We start from the raw sequence: 23,618 nt of genomic DNA, 5'->3' as shown, positions 1-23,618 counted from the left end.
AGCCCTGGGCTGAAGGTGGCGCTAAACCGCTGAGCCACCTGGGCTGCCCCAAACACCCTATTTTCAAATAAGATTACATTCTGAGGTACTGGAAGGTTAGGATTTCAAAAGATATTTTTTTGGAGGACATAATTCAATCCATAACATCACCTCTTGAAAATTCTAACTAATGATGCTTTAAACACGGCATCTGACCAATCCTGTTGCTAGATGTTGTTCAGTCCTGATAATAACTAGCCCTGAAACCTGGCATGGAAAGGTTTATACTTTATAAAGAGGGGGAAGATCAGAAGACAATTAGGGACACCTGGGTGGCTCAGCAGTTGAGCATCTGCCTTTAGCTAAGAGCATGATCCTGGAGTCCCAGGATCAAGTCCCACATCGAATACTTGCCTGCTTCTCCCTCTGCCTGTGTCTCTGCCTCTCTCTGTGTGTCTCTAATGAATAAATAAATAAAACTCTTAAAAAAAAAAAGAAGACAATTAAATATTTGAGCCTCCTTGGTTTCACAAAATGTGACAGTAGACTTGGATCAAAAAGTGCCAAATTCTAAATAACACATAAGCTAGATGAACCACCTCTGAGTAATTTAGGATAAACTATACATCCAAAATACAGTTTACCCTCGTTCAGCACAAATTTGATTTAAACATTCAATTAATCTTATTAGTAATGAATTAACATGAGAAAATTTGATATACACACAGGACATGGCCACTGTTGATGGCTGTATTGCTTGGCTTTCCCCTTTACTATGTTTCTTCTCTCATCTGCTTTTGCTCCACTTGCTTCTTTAGTGTGTTGTCTTGATTTTATTCTTCCTTCTGTTCTGATTTGCCTTTAACTTTCTAGTGGAGGTCATATATCAGACATCCATGATGAGAAGAATCAAATGGATCCTTAGCTCAATATAAGACAAAAGAAATTTTAAGGAAGAGGAAGTACACATTTATTGGAAATGTAATAAAGAAAAGCCATGTGTTATATTTAAAAATAAGTCTCATTCTTATTTTTCTTATTATAAATGTTTAGATATTCATTTTAAAAACTATTAAGAAAAAGTGGATAAGCACAAAAAGAAAATAAAAAGAATCCATGATCCCTTTCACAATCCTAACACTGGTGCTGAATATTGTTAATGCTTTAATATATGTCCTTCCAGATGCACATGTATAAATGTTTTTTACAAAATTGTTATTGAATTGTACAGGTGGATTTATAATCTCCTCTCTCTCTTTAATAATATATTGTGAGCATCTTTTCATGCTATTAAAGATTTTTCTATGGCATAATTCCATTTCATCATTACAACAGAAATGATGTTCCATTGTAGGGATGTACTAAAGGAAATTTGATCAGTCCTCTATTATGGGACATTTTATGGTTGTTTTAAAATGCTCCTTATCACAGTCAATGGTGTTGTAAATAGGGTTGCAGTTAATCTTTGGAGAGATCCATGCTTACTTCCTCAGAATAAATTGTAGAAGTAAAATCAGTGGGTCAAATTTATGCATAATTGACAAACTACTCTCTGGCAAAGTTGGATCAATTTATACTTCTGCCAGTAGTGTTTGAGAGCACATATTTTCTGGCATGTTTCACAATACAGCATAGTGGAATTTAAAAAAATCATTCCAATTTGGTAAATTAAAAAATGACATTTTAATTGTAATTGTATGACCACTTATGCTACACAGAATTGATGGAAAGAATAAAGTACATAAATATAAGGAAATAAATACTATTAGGTAATTTTCAATGGAAAATGTAGGATACTGGGACAACTATCCATTTGCAAAAAGAAAAATTTTGTGCAAAAATGTTGGCCATTCATATTTCTAACTTAGCAAAATTGCTTGTTTATATCCTTTACCAACTTTGCATTTAGGTGTGATTGTCTTTTCTTTATGGATTGTAAATTCTTTATATAAATATATTTTTTATATTCTAATAAAATTTTATTATGGACACTGAAATTTATTTTCATGTGATTTTCACATCACAAAAATATTCTTCCATTGATTTTTTCTTCAACTATATAAAAATGTAAAACTATTCTTAGCACAAAGGCCATACAAAAACAGGCAATGGGTTTGATTTGGTATAGGGACTCTAGTTTTCTGATCCATGAATTATTAGAAAAGATAAAGAAACCAGAAATAATAATTACGTATATAAATATGTGACTATATATATATTTCTTTTCCTTCTCTTAATTTCTTTTCAAAAGATATATGACTATTTACAGTAAAAATTATGACATTGTTTTGGTGGTTTAAAAGGTGTCCAAGGGCAGCCCAGGGGGCTCAGCAGTTTAGCGCCACCTTTAGCCCAGGGTGTGATCCTGGAGACCCGGATCGAGTCCGTCAGGCTCCCTGCATGAAGCCTGCTTATCCCTTTGCCTGTGTCTTGCCTCTCTCTCTGTGTATGTCTCTCGTGAATAAATAAATAAAATCTTAAAAAAAAAATAAAGTAAAAGTTGTCCACAAATTCTTTGATACTCCTACCTTAAAAAGATATATGCTGTACTTAATGACTTACTTTTTTTTTTTTCAGATGGGAATTTTATTTTTGTATATGTGTGTGTGTGTAAGTATAACTTTATTATTTTTTTTACAGTCTTATATTAGTTTCAGGTGTATAAACTCAACACCCAAAAAACATAATCCAACTAAAAAATGGGCAGAAGGGATCCCTGGGTGGCGCAGCGGTTTGGCGCCTGCCTTTGGCTCAGGGCGCCATCCTGGAGACCTGGGATCGAATCCCACGTCGGGCTCCCGGTGCATGGAGCCTGCTTCTCCCTCTGCCTGTGTCTCTGCCTCTCTCTCTCTCTCTCTGTGACTATTGTAAATAAATAATTAAAAAAAAATTTTAAAAAATGGGCAGAAGACATGAACAGACATTTCTCTGAAGAAGACACAGAGATAACCAATGGATTCATGAAAGATGTTCATCATCACTTACCATCAGGGAAATACAAATCAAAACCACAATGAGATGTCACCTCATATCTGTGAGAAAGGCTAAAATCAACAACACAAGAGAAAACAGGTGTTGGTGAGGATGCGGAGAAAAAGGAACCCTTGTGCACCATCGGTGAGAATGTAAGGTGGGGTAGCCACTGTGAAAGATGATATGGAGGTCCCTCAAGAAGCTACAAATAGAACTGCCGGTGATCCAGCCATTGCATTGCTGGGTATTTACTCAAAGAATACTAATTCAAAGGGATACATGCACCCCTATATTTATAGCAGCATTATGTATAATAGCCAAGCTATGGAAGCAGCCCAAGTATTATCCATCAATAGCTGAATGGATAAAGAAGTGAGATATATATATATACACACACATATATATACACACACACATATATCTCATATATATATGAAATGGAATGTTATTTATTCCATTGGAATGTATTCATTCCAATGAATGGAATGTTTATATATATATAATGTTTATATTTATATATATATATAAATATAATGGAATGTTATTCAGCCATAAAAAAGAATGAAATCTTGTCATTTGCAATGATGTGAATGGAGCTAGAGATTATTATGCTAAGCAAAATAAATCAGTCAGAGAAAGACAAATGTCGTATGATTTCATTCATATGAGCAATATAAGAAACAAAACAAAGGGAAAAAAGAGAGCGGCAAACCAAGAAACAGACTCTCTTAACTACAGAGAACAAACTGATAGTTACCAGAGGGCAGATGGGGTGGGGAGGGGAGTCCGGGATGGATTGAATAGGTCCAATCATTCAGTTGGAGATTGAGGAGTACACTTGTAGGGATGAGCACTGGGTGATGTAAGTTCTTTATATTTTGAAAATTTGAATTCCTTATTTTTCAGAAACAATGGCAACAAGTTTTTAATGTGCCATTTAACTTTGTTTGTAGTTTTTCTTTTAATACAGAGAAATTTAAACAATATTTTAGTCAATCTCTCAATTCCTTTCTTTTTGGTTTCTTTCATATTTTTAGTCTTTCCTTTCTAATCCTAAAATTATTTCTGTATTTTTCTAGTATTTTTGTGATTTATATTAAAAAATGTAGTCCAAAAAAAATGTAGTCCATATCCATATGTTTGATATTGTTGTACAATAGGAAAGAGCAATCTGATTTTTCTTCTTTGTCCCAGTGGATAGTCAGTTGTCGCAATATTCCGTACTTTCTACTGGGAATTACATAATTGTGTTTATTTCTTTATATTTATATACTTGATATTTATTCCTTGGATATAATATTTCACCAGCACCACACTGTTTGAATTGCTGCAACTTTATCACATTTTTAACACCTGTGGTGCAACCTCATTTGTTACTTATTTCTTTAAAATGCTCTTAAAAATGATACTTGCACATAATCTCTTCACTTATTTGAAAATGTCAAGGAAAAGCAAGAAAAATTGTTCAACCACTGTCGTAAAACTTGTGTTTTGTTAAATAATCATGTGCTTTTATGAAAGCTGATGCTTCTTTTCCCTTTAATAATAATTGTAATTACGGGATCCCTGGGTGGCGCAGCGGTTTGGCGCCTGCCTTTGGCCCAGGGCGCGATCCTGGAGACCCAGGATCGAATCCCACGTCGGGCTCCCGGTGCATGGAGCCTGCTTCTCCCTCTGCCTGTGTCTCTGCCTCTCTCTCTCTCTGTGTGACTATCATAAATAAATAAATAAATAAATTAAAAAATAAAAAATAAAAAAAAATAATAATTGTAATTATACAGTAATAACAGAGAAGTCAAATGGTAGTAGAAAGCACAGTAACTTTGGAAACAGCTAGCCCTGGATAGAAAAGCTGATTTCGTCCTGTTAGCTGTGTGCCTTGGGCAAGTTAATTCAATTTTAAGGATCTTGGTTTATCCATTAGTAAAAATAGGAATAGTACCTTTTCTACTTCCCAGGGCGATAAAAGGATTAAATGGGACATTGTTTGGTAACAGAGTTTGTTCCTGCTATCAAAGAAGGAGGATCTATTGTTTGTAAAACATTTTTACATATATTGTGTCATTTGACTCACAAAACACTTGACTCACTGGAATCAAGAGTTTCTGTGGTATTGAATTACATGATGATTTAATAAGATATGATGATGATGTTATAGCTAATAAATGGTGATCTTACAAAGTAATACTTTTTTTTCCCACTTAAACACATCACTGAAACTTTTGCTACATTCTTAGGTATGAAATCATTTTATTTATTTATTTTTTTTTTAATTTTTTATTTTTTTTAAATTTTGTTTTATTTATTTATGATAGGCACACAGTGAGAGAGAGAGAGACACAGGCAGAGGGAGAAGCAGGCTCCATGCACCGGGAGCCCGACGTGGGATTCGATCCTGGGTCTCCAGGATCGCGCCCTGGGCCAAAGGCAGGCGCCAAACCGCTGCGCCACCCAGGGATCCCAGGTATGAAATCATTTTAAATAATGACTCAGGATGGCAGTATTTTTTTTGCCTTTTCAACAATTTGATGTATATAAATAAGAATACATGCACTGTTAGAGCACATATTTTTAGAAGCATATCTATTCTGTAAAGGAAAGTTTGTAGTCTAACTTAACCAGTTTGTATTGTGTTAAAAGCATTTGATTCCTATCATATGAAACATAACTTTTAATTTGAAAATTAATAAGAAATCCATTTTCTTCTTAGTTGAGCCAAGTCACAGATTAAAACTCATATTAAATGAGTAGCTAGTATTTATAACAACTCTAGAGAAAATAAATGTGCAAGCCAGTATAATATACAAAGGTCATTAAGACTGGGGTAATTGGGATCCCTGGGTGGTGCAGCGGTTTGGCGCCTGCCTTTGGCCCAGGGCGCAATCCTGGAGACCGGGGATTGAATCCCACGTCGGGCTCCCGGTGCATGGAGCCTGCTTCTCCCTCTGCCTGTGTCTCTGCCTCTCTCTCTCTCTCTGTGGGACTATCATAAATAAATAAAAATTTAAAAAAAAAAAAAAAAAGAGACTGGGGTAATTGAGAATTGAATTTTTTTTTTTTTTTTTTTGAGAATTGAATTTGAATCTTTGCATTACAGAGATTTCAAGCTGTGTGACTTTGGTTATGTTATCTAGCCACTTAACCCTCAGCTTCTCATCTGTAAAATGGAATGATAATAGTGTCTAGAAAAAAGATTGTTTGAAGGTAAAGGAAATAATTCTAGTCACGTATTTAGCGTAATATGTGTTCACTAAATAGTTATTATCGCTGTTATTAACTATGAGTAGCAAAATCATGCAGTCCCATGGAAGGAAGAATTTTAAAGTATATAAAGAAATAATAATTGAAGTTTTAAAATAGTAAACTCATGGAAATATAATAGTATTCTAAGCAGATGATAACTTAAAATCATGCCTGTGTATATTTGGGTGGAGAGAAAGATTAGTTGAAAAGTCTTTGCAGAGTTATGATTATTACCACAAAGTGCTAGAAATAAGGATAATGAAAAACAAAGCCTCCAAAATTATTACCAAGAAGGGAAACTGGATTGCTCAGTCCATTAAGTGTCTGCCTTCCACTCAGGTCATGATCTCAGGGTCCTGGGATCCAGCCATAGTCCTGTATTGGACTTTCTGCTCAGGGAGTCTGCTGCTCCCTCTCCCACTGTGCTCATGCACTCTCAAATAAATACATAAAATCTTTCAAAAATATATTACAAAGAGACCTATATTCACAGATATATAAAAGAGTCTAAACCAAGAGGATGAAGTTTTAAGATGCTATGAACTCATAGACCATTATCCTTTTTTGATTTATACATAGAAATCTTGTTTTATTTTACACACAGATCTTCCAACATTTTCAGAAGCTGTCATAAAAACGCATTTAGGATATTGGGTTTCCTGGATCCTCTCCAAGCTTTTCTTCCTGCAATTAAGCCTTGTATGATCAGAGAATTTAGACTGAAGTAGAGAGAAGATGTTCTTGTTTTTGTCTTTTAAGAGGACATGTTCTAGAAATCTCAGGAGAATATGGCAGATGCTGCACAGTGAAGTCTGGGGTACATATTTTTGGTACCCAGTAAACAAACATTTAGAGAATAAGGTCTTAGAAGAGCCACATATGTGAGACAGTTGAAATCATCCAAACCTGAAGTGAAGATTAGATCCCAGTTTTTGCTTCTTGAGTGTTTGCTTTGTCTAAAAACAAATGACCAAATTTCTTGGCCCTGTGAGTGTGTAATTCTGTTCCTGAATTAGAGAGATGCTTTTGCTCATGTGGCTTGGGAAGTCTTCCTGGTTGTTTTCAGAGTGTGTGAAGCACTAAATTCGGAAGGTCAGAGAAATCGTGACACATTGTTGGTAAGCTCATCAGCTTCTTACTTCATAGTGCGTTCAGAAGGGCATGATGCAGGCAGTCCAGTAAGTAATGGTCATGATGTTCTGCTGCAGAACATTTGGGTTTCCCTACAGGTGTAATCGGTATGAAGTGAGTCATTAGTCATCACATTTTCTGGAAGAGTCAGAAGAGAAAAAGTTTAGAGTGAAATTGAATATGGTTTGTAATTTACTTTTGTTACTGATATGAGGAAATAATGTTTTACATCAAGCTTGTTCACTGAAAAAGCTTACTAGATAGCCTGATCCCTATACTAAGCAGTGCTAGAAATGAGTAGAATGAGAATATAGGACTTTTCCAATCTGATTTACTAATATTCATACTAGGAATTTATGAAGATGCTGTATGCAAACATGTCCTTTCATATGGTTAAAAAAAAATCAGTGAGGGTAGGGAATGGTGATGGTGGAGGTACAGGACAACGGGGAGGGCCACATAGCCAGAAAAGGAAAAGTGAACACATGGAAACTATGTGTAGGATGCATAGGTAGGCCAGAAGGAATGTGTTGGAAATATCCTTACCCTAAGGATCTGAGTCTTGTCTATGCCAGGTATTTGCTAATGTGAAGCCATCTGCAAATTCAAAGTCTCAGTAAATATACTAGACATTTTCCTCCTGTTTGGATACAAAAACTCACCTTTTCAAGGGCTGAAGCATTCTTTAAATCGAATGTTGATTGAAGTTTCAAGGCTTGAAACTTCAGCAAAGACAGATGCGTCAAGTGACCAGAAAAAAACAATTCAAGCAAATATTGGTTTGACTTGTAGCTAGCATTTGCCATTTCAGACCAAAAGTTGTTTTCATACCTTAAGGACAAATAGGACAAAAGCAGTTAATACACTAGAGGATTGAAATTAAGGGTCTTTAACCATTTTCAACAAATATGTTTTTTAAAGATTTTATTTATTTATTCATGAGAGACACAGAGACAGAGACACAGGCAGAGGGAAAAGCAGAGGGAGAAGCAGGGGGGCCGACATGGGACTCATCCTAGGTCTCCAGGATCAGGCCCTGGGCTGAAGGCGGCGCTAAACCGCTGACAAATACTTTCAAACAGCCTGTGTTGGGTAGGTGGAGGCATAGCCCCAAAGTGATGCTTTCCGTTGGCTCCAGCTCTCAGAGAACAAAGGAGAAACTTATCACTGGGAAGATTTCCGTAGTTGCACTAGCTTTTCTAACTAGACATGATTCCAATCTTGCCTAGTCTATGCCAGGCTTCGCCTCCACAGCCTGGAAAGAAACTTTGCTGCCTAGGAATTCTTCTACTTGTCTGGCAAACTTTGTGGGGACAGGGCGGGGCTGTAAGGAGAGGGTACTTGAAATTCCTTTGTGTTAATTGTTAAGTGGAAGTTCTAACGTTTGGGTCCCTTCTTCATTCCCTCCCTCTTCTCCCCTGCCATTTTCAATTAGAGGATGTAAACATCTCTTTGGGAGAGAAACACGGTGATAGGATAAAATTGGAAGGCTCTCCCCCTTGTCCTGTCCTGCCCCAGTTCTCCTCTCATTCTCCCTCCTCTTTCCCCTTCTCCAAGAAAGGCTGCGTTAGTTGTGCGCCCTTCCGATACACTGCTCAGGCCCCAGGCCTCCCTTTAAGCCATATGGATGCCTGCATTTGCAGTGAACTAGTCCCTACCAGCCGCTGTTTCCTACGCGGCCTCGGGCGGGACACTTCGTCAGGGCTTGCCTCGGTGGCCTGGAGCCTTCCAGCTCCGCATTTCTGCCTGATGCACTTTTTTTTTTTTTTTGCCGCTCTCCAGACACAAAGGCCCTCTGAAGGCAGCGTTAACGCTCTTGAGTTAGAATGCTTCTCGACATGAACGGCAAATGACTACTCTCGGGGGATACCTTGGGGGTAGTATGGGTCTTTGAGACATCCATTGCCCCATATTTGCCAACATCCAATAGAAAGCAGAAAGCGCCTGCGCTCACACCGGTGGATTTGGCGAAGTGGGGAGGGGGACAACCTTAGACTCTTAGCAGTTTCGCAGCTCCGGCCTCAGCCTCTAGTTCCTCCACTTCCGCAGCCTTCACGGTAATCCCCCGGCTCAAGAGTCCAGGGCCAGGATTTTAGAGAATAGGGAAACTTCCTTGCTTAAAGGGCGCCACGTTCGCCTAATCAGAGATGGTCAGTGGCACAAAAAAATCTGTGGGACGGTCCTGTCCTGGGTTCGATTCCCCCAGGCGCTGTGGGTCCGGGCTTGATGGGCCCGGGCTTGGTGGGTCTTAGTGCCAAGTAAGGGCTGGATCTCAGAAGCTTGATTTTTCTGGAGGTCAGTGACTGGGAATCTCAAAATGAATTCTTTGCATAGTCTTTCACTTTCGTGAATGGGTTCAGGCAAAATCGTTAATTTTGGAGTGCTGTGTCCCGAGTTGCCCTCTAAGTTAGGTCCTGAATGCCTAAGCTAAGCAGAGTGGAAGTGGCACAACTGTACCCTGGTTTCTTGCGGGCCATGGAGCCAGTAGTTCCATCATCCTCCCCACAAAGTTAATGGTGTTTGTGGTTTTCCCGCTGATAGGCAATGAAGTCAACATTCTCCCCACATGGTGGCTCCCTTTACTAAAGTTGAGTAGTGAATTTGTACCAGAAGTCTTGGAAATTTTCAAATATTTCTACAGATTGAACTCATTTCAGAATTCGCGTGGGAGAGGAGTAAGGATTTTAATCGGGTTCACCTTTGACGTGAAGCAAGGCGGAAGGCAGGAAAGTCACAGTGGGTAATAGCTTTGGGAGCTTTGGTAAGAAAGATGTCTCTGCTTGATTATCTGGTGGGCCGTGTTCACCGCAGGCTCTTTGTATGCGAATTTACTCCAGAGGCAGAGCTAAACAGCACACATGCATGTAAACATTCCAACATAAATAGGCGAACATATGCACTGGAGACAAAGAGATACATTCCCACATCGATTGTGGTTCATAGCTTTATTGCAGGCAGGCAATCTGAAGCATCCCCAGGAATAAACTAAGAAGAAGCACTTGGCTTCTGGTCCTTCATGGTCAGGAAATGAGCAAACTTTGTCTTCTTGAAGGAAATATTAAATCTTAAATAAGAAAGTAGGAAAAACAGGGATCCCTGGGTGGCTCAGTGGTTTAGTGCCTGCCTTTGGCCCAGGGCGTGATCCTGGAGTCCCGGGATTGAGTCCCATGTTGGGCTCCTGTCATGGAGCCTGTTTCTCCCTCTGCTGTGTCTCTGCCTCTCTCTCTATGTCTATCATAAATAAATAAATCTTTTTAAAAAGAAAGAAAGTAGGAAAAACATTCTGAATGAGAAGCATTATAATTTTGTCTTAGAAAAAGCACGCAGAACTAATATAGTTTATTTAAATGTTAGCTCCAAATTATAATAGGAAATATTCCTACTAAACTGCCATTTCCTCTAAGTTTTGTTTAGGATCCAAATAATTAAAATGCACAGTAATGGTTATTGATGGCTCTATTTCCTTTGAGCAATAAAAAGAAAAAAGACCTGATTTTCTCTTACTGGAGTAGAAATTTAGGAATCTTCTTAAATCGCCCAGGGGCTTGAAAGCCTCCGGGTGGCTGTAGTCTTCTCTTATTGCTTTCCTCTTCCCACGTCATCTTCAGCTAAAAAAAAATTTAACGGTTCCCAATGGAGGGATTCCCGTTAGAAACCCTCAGCAAGTGAACTTGTACTGGGAATCCTCATGCTTTCCCAGTCTGTCTGTATTTCCCCAAACAGAACTCAAGTTGCAAATACAGGGGGAAAACATATTTCTCACTCCCAAATTCTTAAAATTTCAATTTTTGTGGATAATACAATTTCACAACTTCAATCTTTAAAATCAGTAAGAGCCACAGAAAGTGTGAAGATATCCAAATAGGCCATCTAGAGATCTAAAAACCAAGACTAATAGGAAACAGAATGCCCTTTACTCAAATGTGGGCATGACTGTTCTCAGCTTTAAGGGCATTCATGGACACTGCAAGGGGGGGAATGTATCTGAACAGCGGGGGAACTTGGACAGTGAATCGCCACATTAATACTCTTAGTGCCAAATCTTCAGATATAGAGGCTCTGGTGAAAAATTAAACCAATGGCAATTTTCAATGTGTGTAGTATCTGCGACCAGAGTTCAGCACTAAGAGCTTGGACAGCTCCACAGGCCATGCTCCGGAGGCAGCTTTAACTCTAATCAATCTACTCCTAGCCAGACTGTCAAAGACAGCCAGACTCATTAGCGATTTACTGAAAATCCTCCAAGACTTCCCTTTAAAAACAAAACGACTTCCACATTTAATTGTCTATCTAAAAGAACATACGTAAGAAATTAGGAGATCTAAATTAAATTTATTAATAGGAGAGCTTGATGGTGCTTAATTCCAGAGACCAGAGCTCTGATTGCTGGGGCTTGATGAAAAATAAAGAGAAATTGTAGGGCCATAATCAAAAACATGACTTTTACCACCCTCGAAATTCTATGAATTCTTTACCCATCCCTGAAAAATGGGCAAAACTGAAAACCACCAAAATAATTGCCCTTCTTAAAAATTGGATTGTATGAGTGAAAGGTGTTTATGAGAAGTCGATGACTCCGGATCTTATCATCCAAGAGGACAGCACAGAATAGTTAATATGTTCCTTGAGGGACTAGGATGCTGACGTCTTTTTCTGATACCCGATCATTACGTGACTGAAAAAAAAAAAGGAAGTCATTCCATGAATAAAAATCGGAGCGCAACAGTGCAACAAAATATTCTGTACTTAAAGGCCATAGGCAGACAGATGTTGACAAGGAAGGCTCTTCTAAAACCACCTTCAGATAGATTTCTGCTAACTGCACATATAAATAGGAGCAGAGGGCCGGTCACCTCTGTAACCACCGGCAGCAGCAGCAGCAGAAGCCGCAGCTTCAGACGCAGCCAGAGGGACCTCAGAGCAGAGAAGGCGCTGCCGACTTGCACAACTGCCTGACCAGGCGGTTTCAACAGACACCAGCCGCCTCGGCCCTCTCTCTCTTCCTTCCTCTTCTTTTTTGATTTTCCCTCTTTTCCTTAATCACTTCTTTCTCCTGGTGGACTTAGACCACTTTATCTCCCACCCCCACTTTAGCTCCTCGCCTCCTCTTTCTTCCTTGTACATCTCTCTCCTCGCCCCCTTCTCTCGGTGTCACGCTTCCTCCTAGTTCTGTCCTCTCCAAACTTTTGAACAGAATACTGGCCTCAGCAAACAAGTCCTCCAGCTCCTCCTGCTGCTCCAGCTCTTTCCTGCGGCTTCTCAGACACTAACGCCAGACGGTGATGTCTCTTGGGTTGTGACTCCAGCGCAGAAACTTGGAGGAGCCTTTTGCCCGCCGTCCTACTTGGCAACAAACCCTCTCCGAGCAGCGGTAAGAGTTGAATGGTAAGGGGAAAAATATCTTACCAAACCAAAGGACTCTTGACTGCTGATTCTTTCACCAGCATCAGGGTACGAGTTAGCTTTCCTCGGACTAGGTCTGGCGAGTTATCGGGCACTGGGTATACACATACATATTTTTCCTAACTATAGCGAGAGGCGCCCACGGGCTATCATTAAGCGGTATTCAACACCGGGAGCCGGAGCTTCGCTCTGTCCCTCCCCCAGCTCGGAGAGTTTCTTGGGGTTGGAGGGTGAAAGGCCAGGGGCGTTCTGACAGCTGCGTGCCCTCTTTTCCCTCCTGCGCAGAATGACCATGTGTAGCGGAGCGAGGCTGGCCCTCCTGGTCTATGGGATAATAATGCACAGCAGCGTCTACTGCTCACCTGCCGCCGCAGGACTCCGGTTCCCTGGAATCAGGTAGGTGCTGGCCGCCCAGGCTGAGCTGAGGCTTGGCTTCCCCCAACACTTCCTCGTGGTCTTCCTCCTGCAGTTCCGCGGTCCTGGCTACGACCATCTCCCCACGGGCTCCCAGTACGCCGCTGTCAGCCGGGGTCGGGCCGCGGGTCCGGGGCCCTGGCCGGGTCTCCGTCTCCGCGCGAGGGCCAGGCAGGCGCCACTGCGGCTCAGCGCCCCTCCCCCAGCCCGCCGCAGCCAAGGGGCCGGGGTAGAGCCACCGAGCTTCAGCCTGCTGGAGAAACCTCCCCTCCCCCAGCCCCGCCCGCTGGAGGGGCAGGGCCGGGCCCCGAGCTTGACTTCTTTTCCTTATTCTTAGCTGAGTTAGAACTTCCTCTCTCCCGCAGTCAGGTTGGAGGGTTGAGCGTGAAGCTCCGTGGACTTTGCTTTGTTACAGCTTGTTCTGGACTATCGGGGCGGGGTCTTCCTCTCTCTCCTCTGATCTCCGTTTCACTTCAATTCGAATTGTTTCCCCTGGAAGAGCTTTCTTTCAAGTGATAGGTTTTCCATCTGCAATTTGAGTCTCAGACTGTTTTGGGGAGGGGGAGTGTTGGCCGGGTATAGTTGAGGAAAAGAGATTTGAGAGAAGGAAGAACAAGAATGAGTCTGGAAGGGAAGGGGAGAAACGGATGAAACGGATGCAGGGAAAGAGGAAGAGAAAGCAGGCAGGCAGGCAGGCAGGACCAGGACAATCCTGCCCGCCCGAGGCTGGAGTAACCGTGTTTTTGTTTTTTGGTTTTTTTTTTTTTCATAACTCTGGTTGTAATCAGTTGGCGCTGCTAGGTTCCTTACGCAGCCCCAATGTCCCGGGGCGGTCAGCTGGGGAGTGGACGCTCCGTTTGCAGCGCAGCTTCCGCGCCCCGCGGTGCACGCGGCTCCCTGCAGCTAGGAGCGCGCTTTCTGCCGGCAAAGCTGCTTCTCGCAGCCGCGCCCAAGAACCGTCGCCTTTAGGCGGGTCGCTGACCACTGATTTGGCCGGAGACATGGGTTCTGGCTTCCACATTAGGATTCCAGCATCGAGGCACGGGGCAGGGATGAGAGTTGCCAGAAAGACTCAGGGAATATGGGACGCCGGGTTATAGGGGAGGTGCGTCTCTAAGGAAGGGCCGGGTGTGGGGCGAACGGAAGGATGTGCTTCCCTCGTCTTTACCTCTCCAGGGATGGAGGAAAGGCAAGCAGGATAACGAAGTACGACTCTAAACCCTACTAGACAGCGCTGCTTGCCCTGGCCGCGTTCCAAGTCTCTCCGGCGGCCCAAAGTGAGGGGGTTTTGTGTTTTAGCCCACCCCTCCCCGCCCTATGTCAAGGATTGAGGCGCTAGGCAAGGGCGACTTGGAGACTGCGGCGCTCCTCCGGGCTCTAGGACCTCTGTTGACCCATTCGCTTCCCGCCGCCCCAACATCGCTAACAGTTTAGCGCGAACTGTTTATTCGGCGGACTTAAAAGTCCTGTTTCACTCCCAGCAGTTTTCGAAGTCGCGTGTGCTTGGCACATCCCCCGGGCGCGTGGCACCAGAGTGCGCGGACCTGCCACAGAACCAGTGAGCCACAGCCAAACAGGCTAAGTTTAGGGGCATCTATTATTCATGTTCCTGCCAGATCCTCTCCCGCCCAAAATAGAAGTCGGAGGTTCTCCGTGACCTACATCTGCGCGGGGAAGGGCTCCCCTGGGCACGGAGGCTGGGTGGGGGTGGCTGCCGGAGTCGGCCGCCCCACACCCCACCCATCCACCGCCCTTCGGTTTCGCCCTGGGCCTCCCGCTCCGGGTCTTCGCGTTGGGCGGCGCCTGGTCTCTGAGGACCTTTCTTTTCCCGGCCCGAGGCTGTCTGTTTGGGGTGGGGCAGGCATCAGGCCCGTAGGGGGTAGTCCTTTCCCGCGGCCCGGCGTTCGGGGTCGGCGCTGACCTCTCGGCTTCCCAGGGTCCTGCAGGGCGACCCTTTATCCTCCAGAGGGGAAGGATCGGAGAGTGGCTTAGAGCGATGGGGAATATCTTCCGCCTTATCTCTACCCCCTCCCGCGCCCCGGAAGAAGTGGCAGTTCTCCGTGGCGGATCTTTAGAAAGAAGGACAATCCGTGCGTAGTGGCCCCTTTCTCCGGGTCCCGGCGGAGCCAGAGAGGGGACTCGTACTGACCGCTCCTTCTGCCCCCGGCTACCCTCGCAGGCCGGAGGACGAGGCGTACGACGAGGACGGACACCCGCTGCAGGACTTCTACGACTCGGACCCTCCCGGCGCGGGGAGCCCCGCCTCCGCGCTGCGCGACGCCTACGCGCTCTACTACCCGGCGGAGACGAGGTACCCCCGCGCGGCCCCCGCGCCGGCCGGGACTGCGACGGCGGGAGGGGCGGGGTGGTGGCCCACCGAGCTGGTCGTTTTTCTTAGAAGCCCTCAAGCCTCTCTTCTCTCGGGCTGGTACCAGAGAGCGCGACAGAGTCAGCAGCGGGACGGGCTTTGTGGACAAGAGGGGGGCGTGGGACCTAGAGGTCTACGGCCCCGGCCAACCCCACGCCTGCCGTTCCTGGGGGGCAGCAGGAACGCTCCGTTCCCAGCAGGCAGTCGCGGGAGCATCACCAAAAAGTTCTGCGCGAGTTCTGTGCCCCCGGAGGGCGCGGGGGGCGGGGGGGGGGCTGTCAGCCTTCCGGAGCGCCGAGGCGCAGGCGTGCGCAGCTGGGATCCGGGGACAGCCTCCTGGGGACCGAGTCAGTGACCCCGGGCGCTCGCTTTGCCTCCCCGTTAGAGATGTCGCCCAAGGGATCCTTAACAAGGCCTACCGCCAAGTCCTGGACCAGCTGTCCGCCAGGAAATACCTGCAGACACTCGTGGCCAAGGGCCTGGGGTAAGAGTTCGCGCAGGAGTTAAGCGGCGTAGCGGGGCGCGCGCTGCGGGTGGGGGTGGTGGGGGTCCGCGAGCGCGCGGCGTGGGCGGTGCCGCTCCTGCGTCCGGGCGTGCGCGGGGGCTCGAGGGGGCGGCCGCGCCCCGGGTCTGCGCCGCCCGCCCGCCGGGGTCCCCATGTAGCCGCTCAAGTCGGGCGACGCCGTTCGGAGCGGCGAGAGGCAAGGAGAGGGCCGAGAAACCCTGGAGTTTGATCCGTTTTGAATTAAAAAAAAACCAAACCAAACCAAACAAAAAACCCCCAAAGAGAAACCAAATAACCTCTTTCTCCCCCGCCCCCGAGTCATTGAAAACCTTGCAGCTTCGCGGGACGATTTGCTTTGATTTACTGTAAGCCTTTTTTTTTTTCCTTTTCCCTTAATCATTTCTTTTACTGTAAATTCAAGTCGAAACTAACAAATCCTCAAATGTGGGCAGTTAGGGAAACCGTTTTTGCGCGTGCCAGACAGACTCGGGGCACAGGGCTTACGTGGAACCTCTCTCCGCGGAAGGCAACGTTTTAATAAAGCTCAGGGGGAAACAGATTACATTTTTCGCAATGAATAATTCATGCGATGGAAAGTCTTGCCTGCAGCCTGTCGACTTACATTATTATCATCACGTTTTTCGACTTAGCGTGCGGAAGGGGAGGAGGGCCCTTGCCTGACCAGGGATTGCGGGATCGGTGTAAAACTTCCCGGGCCCCCGCCAGCGTGGCACGTGGGGCTCCTGGGTTATTTTCTTTGCACGTGGGGGCTGGGGATGGCGAGAGGAACAGTTAGGACAATTGAGCGCAAAAGCACGGATGGTCAAATCTCAACGGGCAGCATTTGGAGACAGGGTAGGCGTGCATCGCGAGCTCTGCGCCCGGGCCTCTTCCCGGGCCCCTTCTGGAAGGATTTGGTGCCAGGAAGCCCCGGGAGGGGAGGGCGGGATGAGGGTTTCCATCACAGCACCCCCCCCCCCCCCGCAGCTGCTTGCTGGCAGAGGAAGGCGGCGCGGTGGGCACGGAGACCCTGCCTCCCCCGAGGGCTCCCGCGTGGGTTGGGGCCCCTTTGCTCCCCGCTGCTATTGAACCTGTGTCTCCCGCCCCGACACCCTCTTCCCGACCCCTGTCCTTGCAGTGGCAACCTAGGCGGCGGCGCGGAGGACGACTCGGAGCCTCTCTCCAAGCGCCACTCAGACGGCATCTTCACGGACAGCTACAGCCGCTACAGGAAACAAATGGCTGTCAAGAAATACTTGGCGGCCGTCCTGGGGAAAAGGTATAAACAAAGGGTTAAAAACAAAGGACGCCGAATAGCGTATTTGTAGCGATGAGTTACCAGCCACCTTGTGTATACACAGTCCTGACACAATGAAAAGTCACTTTCCCAACTGACTGAACAGTCACCGCTCATGTGTTCTATCCAAACATGTATTTATGTATGAAGTAAAGCCATTAAATGAATATTTTGATAATAATATTGTTTTTTCTTTTTACAAAGCACTAGAGAATGCACAGAGATACTTTGTGGACCAATTATTGAGATATATATATATATATACACATTACAAATATATATATTAAGAATTATATATAGGTATAATAGACAGCAGTTCATACAAAGTGTGCAGAAGGATTGAAAATTCGCCTGAGCTGTTTATGTTTTTATATAAAATAAATAGAAAAACAGACAATCATTGTTTTGAATATTACTCCTATTTTTGTAAAATGGAATTAAAAGGATAGTATTTTTATCCACGACAGGCCTGAAGATATTAATAATGACCATTTGCTACTGTACATAATGATGCCCTGCTCCAGGGAGATTTGGAGGTAATGATTTGGGAGAATTGCTGAAGGGCATTCTTTCCTCGTGAGTCTCTGGGGCAGGCTGCCACAGTCCCAGCTGAACCCAGCTAGGCACTGTCCCCCTTTGTCCCCCTCGCTGGGTGGCAATTCCAGTACTTCTGCTTTCTTTGATTCTACTTTTATGTGTACTTGTCTCTCTTCAGACTCTCAGCCCAGAAGGAAATTCTCCTGATAAAAACAACAGCTCAATCCAAATTGTGCTTCTCTCCAGAATTCACACCACTCCCTGGGGTAAATGTTGGGAAGGGGGACGTACAGAGAAGGGAGACTTGGGTAGAAATCTCCCTTCTCTGTACTTCCAGGAAACTCAGTGTCCCGAGGTTAGGGCAATTGGACCAGAGTGAAGGAAATGCAGGTATATTGGAAGAGGTAGAGCATAAGGCAGTCAGAGGAGGACCCCAGAGAGGGACCGGTTTGGAGCTGCCCCAGGTCTGGGATGCTGAGGGTAAGCCGAGTCCCACTGTAGGTCCTCTGCCTGACTGACTTTGGGCGCTGGATATTGGAAATGGATGCAAAGTACAATGTGTTTTTCTCCAGTGCTGTCAATGCTTCTCATCTCGTGATATGACCAGGATGCCTCCCTTTGAACCCGGCTCTGTAGGAGCCACTCGTTTGTTTTGTGATTCTCTGAACACTCTTTCCCACCCTCTTGCACTGTTGAAAGTACCGTTTACCATTTTTCATTCATTTTTCTTAAACCTGTGAATGCTACTTACTTTTTTTGTTGTTATGCAAGCACTTATTGTAAAGTTTAGGAACCCCTGTGTAGTTACCACTAAGTAATTATGGACTAAATATGAACCTTTTGTTTCTTGTTTATTGAGTTTGTAGGTAAAATGTATTTTTCTACATTATGGCTTATTGCTTAGTAAAATTTATTTCCTAAAACCAACCTTTGTCATATTAGAATGTGTAGTGTTCACATGTTGCTCAGTTTTACTAACCGATAAATCATTTAAACCTCATCTCCAAATGTATGAGTACTATCTTATATTTGTGGTCAAGAGTGAGGTAAGCAAGCTCCAACAGACCCCGACAACCTCCCCCTTGTATCCTTTCTTGGCTACAGAAAGCATGTCTGTCTGTTTCCTATCGGTTTCTTGAACCTGTGAATAATCTCTATAAACAAGAACCTTCACCCAGCAACCAGATCAAGCTACAACAGGCAAACCAGCCAAACTCCCAAAATTCAGGCACAAATTCTTTTGGAAAAAAAGAGAACAAGAAACGATTAAACATTAGCTTGTAAAGTTTAAAGGACCTTTCCTTTTCCTTTATGGATTTGATTCAGTATGAAGTCATAAATCAAAGAAAACAGAATTGGATTTGCATTCCCAAGCGGGATGGATGCTGCCAGGAGATCACATTGCAGTGAAAGCACAGAGGCATTCGATCTATGCCTGAGTCCTGTGTACGGGATCAATCTTTCTTTAATTCTGCAGTCTCCTCAGGCAATGTGACACGGGATGCAGTTTGCAGCTTTAGTGCCTTTCTTCGCCTTTTAAATCGCCACGAATCACAGATGGCTATTTAGTGGCCCTACAATGCTGCAACACATCGGCTTGCATTTTAGTCTTAATTATTTGTTTCTTGGGTAATGGGCAGAGTTTTCTGTATTTGTGTCAGCTGTTAGTGGTGAGATAGGGCTCTAGTTAACCTTTTATTTATGAAGTCTAATTTAGTGTTCCCGTGGCTAGTTGCAAGCATTTACAGAGATCACCCAGTTTAATCTTTTGTATACTTTTTAGAAATGCCAAGAGCCTTACTAACCTGGAGCAGATTTATGATATAGTGATAATTTAGGTAGATGTTAGTCTTGGAGCTCTTATTTTGTGTGCAACTGATTATAAAAACATCTTAACCAAGTATTATTACACACATGATATCTATAACTAGGACTTTGATAACTGTTATATAAAGTGTGTAAAATTTGTATGAATAAATTTTTGTAAACAATGCAACCTCGTCTAATGTTTGGAGAAAAAAAGACATTTAGGAAATAACTAAAATCTCTTAAAGGATTATATTTTCTTTAGCAACCATAGATCTTTCATGTCTGGACTATAAGCATCCATGTATTTTCATAAACTGTACTTTAATATCTGCTTGATGTGTTAACTGAATTCAACTAAAAATTTAAAGTAGCTACTCAGATGGAGATGGCTAAGAAGATATTAAGTTCATAAATAGGCATGGATGTTGGAACACTTATAGGATGCACAATTTAGATAAATTTCCATCCCCTAGTGTATATATACATTGCTCAGTATTCAGAAAGTTACTATTGATTGGTGGGAGATAATACCTGGGTATATGCTTCTAAAATACCAGTCTAACATGTTCTTTCACAAGTAACTCTGCAGACTAAATTGGTCTCCATAAAATTATGCATAAAAATGACTTAATCAGTCTTGGAGGTTTTAAAATATATTTGGAGATCTACAAACAACTATCTCTGATTAATGTGCTTTGAGTGGAAAGAAAAAGAACATGAGCAAGCAAAGAGTTAATTAAATACTTTAAAAGAAAATGTATTTTGAAAGCTAGGACAAAATGTGAACAGTCATTTGTGGATTCTTTGTTTTATTAATTGATATTAACAAACTTTAAAGTGAAGCCTTCATATGAAATTCCCATGAATTTCTCAGTTGTGTTAATTTTGGAGCCCTTGACGATTTCTGGGCTTAAAATATGTATTGAAAGTCATTTATAATAAATCAAATACCATTTAATTTAAATTGCCAGATTTTCATCCTAAAAATTAATGGATTCAATTAATAAATCAATAAATATGTCACAGTAGTATTAAAGAATGAGCAAAGATCAGCACGGATTCAAAAACTATCTTTAGAACTTAGCTCAGTATTTCAGGCCGCCCAGAATCATGTAGGGAGGAGCTTATGATCTAGAGATCTCATTTGTAGTAAATTTAAAAAATTAATAGAGTACAATTCATATTTATATTGAATTTTTTGAATAGGTTTTTACTTCTCCATCTTTAACTGCCTACAATGAGCTGCTGGTGTGGTAAATGGAAGAATGAAGAAAAATAATGTATTTGGTTGGGAGCTAATGACTTGTCAAGAAAGTAGCGATAAATTCCAGATTGGCTGACTTTAAGTGAAGTTCATGTATATAGCAACTCGGTATGTTCTCTTATGTGGGATAGATCAAATGATGATTTTTCGTTGGAAGGCTTGATATATTTAGATAGCCAAGAAGTGTGCCTTGTTGCTATTAGGGCTGGGAATATATTCATTCAATACAATAAATATTTATTGAACACCTAAAACCAGGCACATTGGTTGAGAGAGCTTAACTAACACCTGGGAGTTAAGGTAGTATTTTCCCAAAGAATATTCTTCTGCTACAAGATTGTTGTTAATAATGTAGATTGTGGGCCTCCACCAGAACAAGTAAATCTGCGTTTTAAATAAAAACCCAGATTAATAGGCCCTACTTTTTTTTTTTTTTTAAAGATTTTATTTATTTATGAGAGACAGAGAGAGAGAGGCAGAGACACAGGCAGAGGGAGAAGCAGGCTCCATGCAGGGATCCCGATGTGGGACTTGGTCCCAGGACTCTGGGATCACACCCTGAGCAGAAAGAAGGCAGATGCTCAACCACTGAGCAGCCCAGGCATCCCAATGGGCCCTAAGTTTGAGACCACTTATTCCTTGTATGCCTACAAGTGTGCTGGGACTGGGTGGGTTTTTTTCCATGTTAAATAAGCGACAAGTCATGCTACCTGGACACGATAATAAATATGTCAATAAGCTGTATGCTCCTAGGATGGACATTAGTTTCTTTGAAGAATTACAGTATTTCCTTTAGTTAGAATTATTTTACATGTATGTTCCAGTTGGATATCTCTATCAAAGGGGCTCCTGGAAGGAGAGTGATCCTATAAGTAGAGTCCAAAAAATCCAGTCACATGACTGAGAGATGAATGAAGTTCCTGAGAGAAACTGGACAGCTGGCTGGCAGTAATTCTGCAGATTCAGAAGTCAACTTCTGATTGTATCATATCCAGATTTGGCTTGAATGTATCCCCAGCTGTTTACAGTAGGATTTCAGTTGAATGTCCTGTTATGACCTCAGACTCAACCCTACTGTTCACGCTGTTACAAGATTGGGAACCAAGATCAAGTCTGAACTCTTCTCTTTCATTGCAACCTTTTTGTTGAAGGGAGGTGCCTACTTCTCTTGTTGCTGCACTTTGGTTTATAACTGGTCAGCTCAAGGTAGTCGTTCTCACTGTTCCCCAATTCAATCCTTCCTCTTTATTTTTTTTTATTTTTTTTAAAGATTTTATTTATTCATAGAGATGCAGAGAGAGAGAGAGGCAGAGACACAGGTAGAGGGAGAAGCAGGCTCCATGCAGAGAGCCTGACGTGGGACTCCAGGATCAGGCCCTGGGCTGCAGGCAGCAGCTAAACCGCTGCGCCACCAGGGCTGCCCTCAATCCTTCCCCTTTAGAAGGACAGATTCACATCAGTCTTTGAAATGCTAATGCTCCTTTTCATCTCCCAACCATCTCTCTATGCCCCAATGTCTTTTCTTCCCTACCCAATCTAAATATTCTGTAAATTTAAACTCAAGCCCTCTTTTTCTAGGACTCTTCCTCAGCTTCTCAGAGTGACCATAGCTTCCTTCCTCCCATGTCCACCCTCGCACTGTTCTCCTGTGACCCTTACCATTTCTGATCTCTAATTTCACATAGCTCTGCTTTGTTTCTTAACTGTTTTATAAGTCCATAGCTTTCTAGATGACCCAGCTAGGTGACCTCCTGGAGACCATGTCCAGAGGCGTTGCGCCTTAATGCCAACATACTTCTGGGAACATTGTAAATACCTCTTTGAGTGACTGAGATAACTAGAGGGCTTATAGAATTTACCATGACATTTCCCCCTTACTTCAATAGGACAGCTACAAAGCGTATATAAGAAGTGAAATTAACTTACTAATTAAATGTTCATCATAAACCAAACCAGATCTCCCTCCGGGAAAAGTTACATAGAAAAGAATGCCAAATTCATTAGATGTGTTTCTTCCATAAGACAAAATGAACTTAAAATTCACATATAGGGAGTCTCTGGGTGGCTCAGTTGGTTGAATGTCAGCCTTCGGCCCAGGCCTTGATTCAGGGGTCCTGGCGGTGGGTCTCCCTGCACAGTGGGGAGCCCGCTTCTCCCTCTCCCTCTGCCATTCCCTGTGCTTATGCTTTCTGGTGCTCTCTCTCTGTCAAATAAATAAATAAAAATCTTTTTTTTAATTTTTTTTTATTTATTTATGATAGTCACAGAGAGAGAGAGAGAGAGAGAGAGGCAGAGACATAGGCAGGGGGAGAAGCAGGCTCCATGCACTGGGAGCCCGACGTGGGACTCAATCCCGGGTCTCCAGGGATTTGATCCCGGGTCTCCAGGATTGCGCCCTGGGCCAAAGGCAGGCGCTAAACCGCTGCGCCACCCAGGGATCCCCAATAAATAAAAATCTTTAAAAAAATTCACATATAGGCAGAAGTCCGCAATAGACTCAAGCTCTAGGCCTTTATTTTTCCATTCTGATAAACAAAAGGATTGCATTTTCATACTAAAAAGAATTTACCTTGTGCCTCAAGATAGTAATACCTTTTCCTAGAATAAAGGAAAAAGGGATTTCTTGAGACATAGACTGGGAACTGGACTGCTCTTAAAAATGATAATTTACAGAGTATAGAGTAGTTTTCTGCAG

The 23,618-nt window shown here is 43.3% G+C and overlaps 1 protein-coding gene and 1 long non-coding RNA gene across 4 annotated transcripts; one reads left to right on the top strand and one right to left on the bottom strand.

Annotated features, from left to right (window-relative positions):
- Positions 1-6,755: 6,755 nt before the first annotated feature.
- Positions 6,756-16,051, bottom strand: LOC144315524 (uncharacterized). Of its 3 annotated transcripts, XR_013381238.1 has the most exons (4): positions 13,092-13,368; positions 10,831-12,001; positions 7,989-8,157; positions 6,756-7,464 (listed from the first exon to the last, which is right to left on the bottom strand). It is a non-coding gene; the product is annotated as an uncharacterized LOC144315524 (long non-coding RNA). The 3 variants fall into 3 exon arrangements; XR_013381239.1 differs by lacking the exons at positions 10,831-12,001; positions 13,092-13,368 and adding an exon at positions 15,931-16,051; XR_013381240.1 differs by lacking the exons at positions 10,831-12,001; positions 13,092-13,368 and adding an exon at positions 15,521-15,700.
- Positions 12,051-19,846, top strand: ADCYAP1 (adenylate cyclase activating polypeptide 1). The gene is made up of 5 exons (XM_077900195.1): positions 12,051-12,697; positions 13,015-13,125; positions 15,323-15,454; positions 15,897-15,995; positions 17,155-19,846. The coding sequence occupies exons 2-5, from the start codon at positions 13,016-13,018 to the stop codon at positions 17,342-17,344; spliced, it is 531 nt and encodes a 176-aa protein (XP_077756321.1). The 5' UTR covers positions 12,051-12,697; position 13,015; the 3' UTR covers positions 17,345-19,846.
- The last annotated feature ends 3,772 nt before the right edge of the window (positions 19,847-23,618 follow it).

This window comes from Canis aureus, chromosome 6, assembly GCF_053574225.1.
Source record: "Canis aureus isolate CA01 chromosome 6, VMU_Caureus_v.1.0, whole genome shotgun sequence".
NCBI classification, from domain to species: domain Eukaryota; kingdom Metazoa; phylum Chordata; class Mammalia; order Carnivora; family Canidae; genus Canis; species Canis aureus.
This window is presented reverse-complemented; position numbering and strand designations above follow the sequence as displayed.

What these genes read in the sequence shown, in the direction of transcription:
- ADCYAP1 (XM_077900195.1), top strand. Translation starts at nt 13,016, where the DNA reads ATGACCATGTGTAGCGGAGCGAGGCTGGCCCTCCTGGTCTATGGGATA. An exon ending in CTCCGGTTCCCTGGAATCAG is followed by an intron (nt 13,126 to 15,322) that starts GTAGGTGCTGGC and finishes CTACCCTCGCAG; the next exon opens with GCCGGAGGACGAGGCGTACG. An exon ending in TACTACCCGGCGGAGACGAG is followed by an intron (nt 15,455 to 15,896) that starts GTACCCCCGCGC and finishes CCTCCCCGTTAG; the next exon opens with AGATGTCGCCCAAGGGATCC.